This window comes from Pomacea canaliculata, linkage group LG1, assembly GCF_003073045.1.
Source record: "Pomacea canaliculata isolate SZHN2017 linkage group LG1, ASM307304v1, whole genome shotgun sequence".
Lineage (NCBI taxonomy): Eukaryota > Metazoa > Mollusca > Gastropoda > Architaenioglossa > Ampullariidae > Pomacea > Pomacea canaliculata.
Window position 1 is genome coordinate 14,373,072 of NC_037590.1, and position 7,299 is coordinate 14,380,370.

The 7,299-nt window shown below is 42.3% G+C and overlaps 1 protein-coding gene across 1 annotated transcript; it reads left to right on the forward strand.

The window, feature by feature from the left end:
• The first annotated feature begins 792 nt into the window (after window positions 1-792).
• LOC112570116 (mammalian ependymin-related protein 1-like) lies at window positions 793-6,910 on the forward strand. Its single transcript, XM_025248359.1, has 4 exons — window positions 793-950; window positions 4,250-4,371; window positions 4,621-4,826; window positions 5,416-6,910. Exons 1-4 carry the CDS (start codon window positions 861-863, stop codon window positions 5,622-5,624), a joined length of 627 nt encoding a protein of 208 aa, XP_025104144.1. The 5' UTR covers window positions 793-860; the 3' UTR covers window positions 5,625-6,910.
• The last annotated feature ends 389 nt before the right edge of the window (window positions 6,911-7,299 follow it).

Below are 7,299 nucleotides of genomic sequence, written 5' to 3' on the forward strand. Positions count from 1 at the left end.
AGTATTTGACAGTTCTTGTCTTAAAATAGTTTTCAACGTGTGTGTTTTTCGTGATGCTTCAGTAAAATGTAACGGTTTTAAATGCTTACATTCTGTAAGTCATTCTTACAACCATTGTTTTCTGCTGAAGTTGTAAAAAAGCACGTAGGTTAAAGAACTTATTCTTGACACAGATATTCTCTTCTACTTTCTAGAGACATCACTCTTTTGTTCTACATTCATTACCTTCAATTCGTTTTCTCTTTCATTTTTGTCGATCTGTTTGTCTATGTCTCTCTGACTGACTGACTGTCTGCTTTTCGTTATTTCGTTTGGTTACTTTCCTTCTGCTCACAGTTACCCTGTAAGACCAGTTTACCAGACTACCCTGATGATATTTTAAACTTTCAAGGCAAGGGAGAATGTAAGTTAAGATTGCTAAAGGGAAGTTTACGTTCAGTGTATGAAATAAATTTCTGCTACTGACAGCACTATATGTTCCGGATAGGAACAATAATTGTTGGAAATCGATCGAAACAAGTTAATTTATTCCTTCTCTTATTCCCTCCTCATTCTCCTCCGTTTTCTTCTCTTTTTTATTTTCGTCTTCCTTTTCCTCTTTCTCCAGCCTCATCCCTTTTGCTAGTCTCCTCAAATATAATTATTCTGACAACAACGGGACACCATGCTCAATCACGATTATTATGACAACAACGGTACACCATACCTGGTTCAAACGCTAACCACGTGAAAGTCATGTGGAACCGGCGCGTGCAGCGCGGATAAGGGGCGGGGGTTGCGAATAAAACCAGCCTGTCAGTCTCTGCCACTGGCTCTCGCGTGTCCTCGTCGTCACCCTGGTCACTCGACTCGTCTGCAAGATGGTGCACGTGTCTGTGGTGGTCCTGGCCCTTTGTGTCAGTTGTGTGCTTGCGCAGCCCTTTCCCTGCGTCACGCCGACCCAGCTAACGGTCAGTTGATGAGCTTTTTTCCCCCTTTATCTCTCTCTCTGTCCTACATTAATGACTTGTGCTCATGTGGTTATAATCTCTTCTCAGACTGATTTCTGGTTTGTGGCCGATACTTCAAATTGTAGCTCAATTTATCGCGAAATTTTCTTGTTAATTATTTTTACAAAAAAAAAAACTTCTTGCGACTTGCATATGGCGTGAAAGTGTACGGCCATTATTTGTCGTAGTCTTCATTTTATTAATTAATAAAATCAGCGCCAATTTGATCCCCCTGTTGGCTGCTTTGTGTTGTTATATCTGCTATGAAACCTCGCGAACCACAACTGTCTGATGCACGCCGACAACAGGCTCTCAGGCTCACACTCTCTGCGAGATGGAGAATTCGCTGTATTCCTCCGTCTCTCTGTGATGCTGTGGGTAAATCTGATACAATATCCCATTGTCAAAGGAAAATCAATCTTGCAGATATCAGTCGTTAATGAGCAGTGTACAGACCATGAACCTTCTGTGGTGATAGAAGGCTCGACACATGGCGGACAGACTGTGGTGCCACACAAATGTCAACCGTCTTTGGTGACGCCGCGCTGCTCTCTGTCTCTCTCTCTGTGCTGAATCGACCACTTGCAGAGATAGGCATGACATATTTTGTTGTATTCTCATCAGCAATTTGCAGTGACTCAAAAATCTACACAACTGTTTGCATCTATACCTACACAAGTGTGGATGAATGCTTGGTCAAGACGGTCAAAGCTTTTAGTTTACTATGACTGTTACATAAATTCTTTATCCTTCTTGGTCATATTGTTTGTCCATACTTGGCCGAAGGGCTTACAGGGAACTGTGTGTAGAAGAGTGTATAAATTATAAAAAGGCATTCGTCTGGAAATGTCTCCTTATCACACACACAAGGGACTGTCGGCTAATGAATGGAGCTTGCTCACACACTTCTGCTGATTGCTTTCCGTTATCTAATTTGTGGCCGCCCATATTCCTTGTCCCAAGTTATTACTTTAAACGACTAGTTGTTTGTAGTCAGGACATACTTATCACTCTGTGTCATTCACAGCTACAGTTATTCTGTTAATTGTTCCAGCCTATAAATATCACCAGGCACAGAAAGAAGTCCAAAGTCCTGATGTCACAAATTTACAAATACTTTTGTTGTTAAGTCTGCAGTCAATGGGAGAGCTGGGATTATGTGTAACAGGTCTAGTGAGATGCGAGGGTTTTTTTTTTCTAGTGACTGGATGAAGCTTAACACAAAGATACTTTTTCCCCGAATCGGGCTGACTGCTCCCCCAACCCACTTCAAATTTTCGATACACGCATACAACATGCACAGAAAGTTGTTCATCTCTTACTGTCCGATGATGATTTTGGGGGTCTTCAGCCAGTTTTGGAGAAATGGCACACTGAACTTTACCTAGTCATTAAAAAAGACATTCATCCCACTAGGCCTTTAACCATGTGTATGTCGGAGTTGCCTGGCTTCACTATTTTTATCTCCTTCTGGACAAGATGATGTTTTATGGGCTTATAGCTGGAAAATGTTTGGGAAGAGGGAATAACGATCATGTTTATTGATTAGGCCATAGACCCTTAACAAGAGGATAAGGTCACACGACTTGTATTTTGGTAATGCATTAAATAAAATATTGAATAAGTGGGTTATACATGTGTGTATACTACATATTCAAAATTATAACAATCAAGATTAGTGTGTTCATCCTTATTGCTCCATTCCAATGCTTTGTAGAGGTAAATGGAAAAGCGACGTGTATTATGCCTGCATTATTATCAGCAAGTACAGAAAACCTAAAATGAGGTGAAAATTTCTAGAACCTGGGTGAGATAAACTGCTCAAATCGGCATACCTAGGACAAGAAAGTTCATAGTGAAGTCCAGTCTCATCGCAGTAACAAAAAGGACATTAAATAGACAAAGGTTATTTAAAGTATCTTTAAAGTATGAAAACATGCATCACCTGGAATACCAGAGAATGCAGTATAAACTATTGTTTAATGTGCTCGACAGCATCGTCGCCCACTCTTTTGACCTTTAGCTCTTGCGCTGATTGATGAGTATTTCTGTTCTGTTCAGACTGAGAGTTAACACGCTTGAGCAGGTCTTCAAACCTGACCCTCAAGTGTGACCTTTGCTGACTGTGGATAAGGGAAAGGACTGGCTTTGGATGACACGGGTATCGTTTATTGTAATGTTCCCTCAGCCGAGAGCCTTACCCTGACTGCTGTATCGCGAGTGACAAGAGAACAAGCGCGAGAACGAAGGATCGAAAGACAAAGAGATAGCACACACATAGGAAAAGGCGACATCACTAATCTGTCATGCCTTGCTCGAAACACGCAATTTATCAGATATATATCGTTCCACAGGCGATACTCGATAGCCACGTTGGCTTAAAATAAATGAGACTTTTTTTTTTTTTTGCCATGAGTGACCTATCTGAAAACAATGGAGCTTCAGAAAGATTACGGATAACAATAGAGCGTCCTGCTGAAACGTGTTTAATGCTTGCATCAGCGGAGAAGGTTTATCATATATATGTATTGATATCATGTGTATCAGCAGGATCGTATAAGCTTTGTTCAGAACAGCTGTACTGGCTAAATTAATGTGTGTGTGTGAGAGAGAGACCTAAATGAACGCTGTCTTACATATTTCTTTGTCCATCATATACTTTCCCTCGATCCTCCCTAGAGCTCTCTCTTTATCTTTCCATTATCATTCACACCACCACTGCCTTAGACCTGCTATGAATCTTTTCCGAGAATTATATGCATGCGACCTTCATCTCAGTGTTTGGCTTGTCCTCTTCCGGTTTTGACTACGGCTACGGAATGATCCATGGACGTGAAACAAAAAGACACTTGCTCGCTCAGGTCAGAAGAATAATTAGTATCTGAATCTACTGACCAGTCAGGGTGTCACAACTTGTCTAGGGCACAGATGGTGGCAAGGAACACACACGCCCCCTTCATCCAGTATGTGACTAGATCGCTCGTCGTAAGGTCGACGAGGGTTAGATACAAGTTCAAGGAGAGTTGGCGGCTGTAAGAGTGGGGTGGGAATGGTCGCTTGAGTCTGTCAGACACAATACTTTTTTGTTGCCTATTTCATCTGATACAATATTTTGTTGTTTCATATTTCTGTGCAACACTTTTGTGCTTGTCTGTCTATCCATCGTAATAGTTATCGCCAGATGTTTCTAACGAAATATACTTTAGACATCCAGCCCACTAGTAGTGCTGCAGGTCGTGACCTTTCTCTAACTGTTCCAGACTCGTGCCAGCCAGTACGACCATCTCGATGACGTCATCAACCGCTACGTCGTCGTCTACGACGCCGTCAATCAGCGACGAGCCATCTTCGAAGAGCAAAACGTCGTAAATCCAGGCAGACAGTAAGTTGCACGACCTGTCTTGGTACATCATTATTTCTGTTGTCTCACCATAATAAAACCTTATTCCACTTTCTCTCACAAAAGCTGGTTTCACAGAGTAGCACCTGTAACTTCCCTCTCTCGCTCCTACAGCTGTCTAATTTTATAATGGGTTGGGAAGATTTTCTATCTTAGCATTTCTGCCTTTTTATGGCACAAATTTTACTGGTAACAACATGATCGTGGGGCACATTTCCTCTGTCTTCACAGGTTCCGAGAGTACCTCATCCTCAACAACCTCAACGTCCTGTACGAGATCAACTTGACATTGAAGACATGTCGGCGCTCGGTCCCTCAGCCCTGGCGCCCCTACGGCATCCCTCCCAACGCCACGTTTGAGACAGAATACTACATCGGAGGTCCAGGAGAGCAGCTCCTTGCCCAGGAGTGGTCAGACCGCATTCCCTACAGGCAGCGTGAGTAGACATTTTCTGTTTCTCTCGTCTGTGTGCGTGTGTAAAACAGAGAGAGACCCAAACAGCGAGGATAGTAGGTTGTGGGTTTTTCTCTCTGAACATAACCTTGTTTACTAGCGGATGTATAGCCTGAGCTGCCCTCTGGACCTGGAACATCAGCATCCGTTTAACCAACCACCAACCAGCGCGTACTGCGCTGAATAATTGACGAAATACCGACAGCTGGGTGGGGTGGGGGCAGGAATTTACTGGGCCACGCTTACTATCGAACCCTCTGGATTCGGACGCAAGTGTTCTAACCACTCCGTTATCCGCTTCTCCATTTTACCTACCATGGGTCGAAAGGATGACGACGGAGAAACCCCCGATGGCCATTTCTGTGACCAGGTTGCAAGAGTGAATGTGCCCCGAGACAAATCAGAATCCAGAAACTCACGATTTTCACACTATTGGTGACAAGTCAGCTTCTTGTCAGTACGCTGCAAACCTATCCTTGACTGCGGATATTGCAGACGGAGAATGTGTATTCATTTCATATTCATGATGGGGGATTGCGCATTCAAGTGCTGTTGCTTAATCGTCTTTGCAGGCGAATACTGGATAGGGGCCTTCAGCGTCCTCAACTGCTACCCAATCCGCGAAGTCATCATCGCCAACGGACAGGTCAACTCCACCGTCAGCACCAATTTCTATGACACCGTGGAGGGCATCTTAAACCCAGATGACTTCCTGCCACCCGCCGAGTGCCAGAATGCTACATGGGTGAAGCCCGATATGATAAAGGTCCCCCGGCTGTAGGCCTTGATTTGTCAACTCACCACGCTCTCGTTAACCCTCGTCATTGCGATGACCATCAGATCAAGTTCACCTTTAATCTTTGGACTGCCGATGAACTAAAAGATTAGACTGTAGATTAAGCAAAACTCTTTTTCGTCTCAGTTTTGAAATTTAATCGTAGCCGATTAAACGACGTTTTCAGAAATAATGCCTATGGAAGGAGGGGGAAGAGAAATGGTTTTCTTTAATTAGCTTTCCGGGGAACTTTATATCTAATTTTAAATGAAATGCATTTTCTGCATGTAACTCCAACCCGATTTTAAAATTTACCCAACTGCAAACCGGCGCCTCGTTTTCCCCGTCTCAGCTAGTGAGCTAGCTGAAACTTTATTTCCAGAAAGATAGACTAAAGAGGCTGGACATTTTTTTTTTTTTTCCTTTCCGGAGACAATATCTCCGAGTCTCACGAGTCTTTCAGATGTTAAAGCAAAACCAGCGGCTTTTTGGCTTAAACATTACAAAACATGCTCTGCCAACTGCTAAGGCAATTTAATTTCGGTTTTCTGTTTGTTTTAATCGAATACGAGCTCAGAAGCTTTCTCTGTGATAGAGTTGATCAATTGTGCCAAAAGAAACGAGTGTCAGAAAGATACTCTAAACCACCCTCGTCTCTCATTCGGTCAAGATGTACCCACCAGCACCCTTTCCTTTGCGCGTGTGTGCTTTTTTTTTTTTCTTCAATGTGTACAGTTTATCTTAATATTTCTTTAATGTGATGAAATTGTACATTTGTACATCAAAAACAGTGCCTCTTGTCACCTTGTTTGAGAATTTCGCTGATTACTGTTACCCTAGTTACCTTTTGTACTTATTTGTGTTTCTCCCGCGTGACGTGAAGAGTGGATCCAAGTCCGTTAACTCTTGCTCCTTGCCCGGAACCTGTGCAATACTCACGATGTCGCTTTAGTCCCGGAGGCTCTGGATGCGTCTGTCAGATGGCGCACAAGTGTCATACGGACGGAGCCACAGTCTGTGTGTCTGTGTATGTGTGTGAATGTGGAGTCACTCGTGTGTTATTGGCGTTTTTTGTGAGAATGATACGACTGTTTTCTGTTTTTGCTTTTTTTTTTTTAAAAAAAACAAAAGCGAGCATATCTCGTTTATATATCGATCACAACATAATCCCCATTTGCACATTTTGTAGCTTTTGAATTACTGTACTGTTTGTGAATAGCAGGTTTGAGAAGGTGAGATGTATTGAGTACGTGAACACATAACTTTGTACTGCTAATTAAAAAAAAAGTTTCTTTCACGTGTTAATGCATTTTCCGTACTAAATCTTATGAACCTTAGTCTATTTTTTTTTTTAAGTTTCTTGCATCATAGTCTTTCGAGTTTGGTTACAAGACTGAGATTTAAAAATCCTGGTACATTTAAAAAAAAAAAAAAAACCCAAAGAGACCGACAAGCCGTTATAGGGTAACCTAGATACATGCCCAATCTATTTCACAGATCCTTGTTTATCTGTCTCTGGTTGTACCTACTTTCACAACATACATCTTTCGATTTTTCTACAGCTTGACTTACTCCCTGTTCCGTAGGGTGCTCTAATTATCCAATTTTGACCTCGTGCTTTATCTATCAACGTCTGAGTACTAACGTGATTACAAACATGTTCATAATGTAGCCCTATACG

What these genes read in the sequence shown, in the direction of transcription:
- LOC112570116 (XM_025248359.1), top strand. Translation starts at nt 861, where the DNA reads ATGGTGCACGTGTCTGTGGTGGTCCTGGCCCTTTGTGTCAGTTGTGTG. An exon ending in GTCGTAAATCCAGGCAGACA is followed by an intron (nt 4,372 to 4,620) that starts GTAAGTTGCACG and finishes CTGTCTTCACAG; the next exon opens with GTTCCGAGAGTACCTCATCC. An exon ending in CCGCATTCCCTACAGGCAGC is followed by an intron (nt 4,827 to 5,415) that starts GTGAGTAGACAT and finishes TCGTCTTTGCAG; the next exon opens with GCGAATACTGGATAGGGGCC.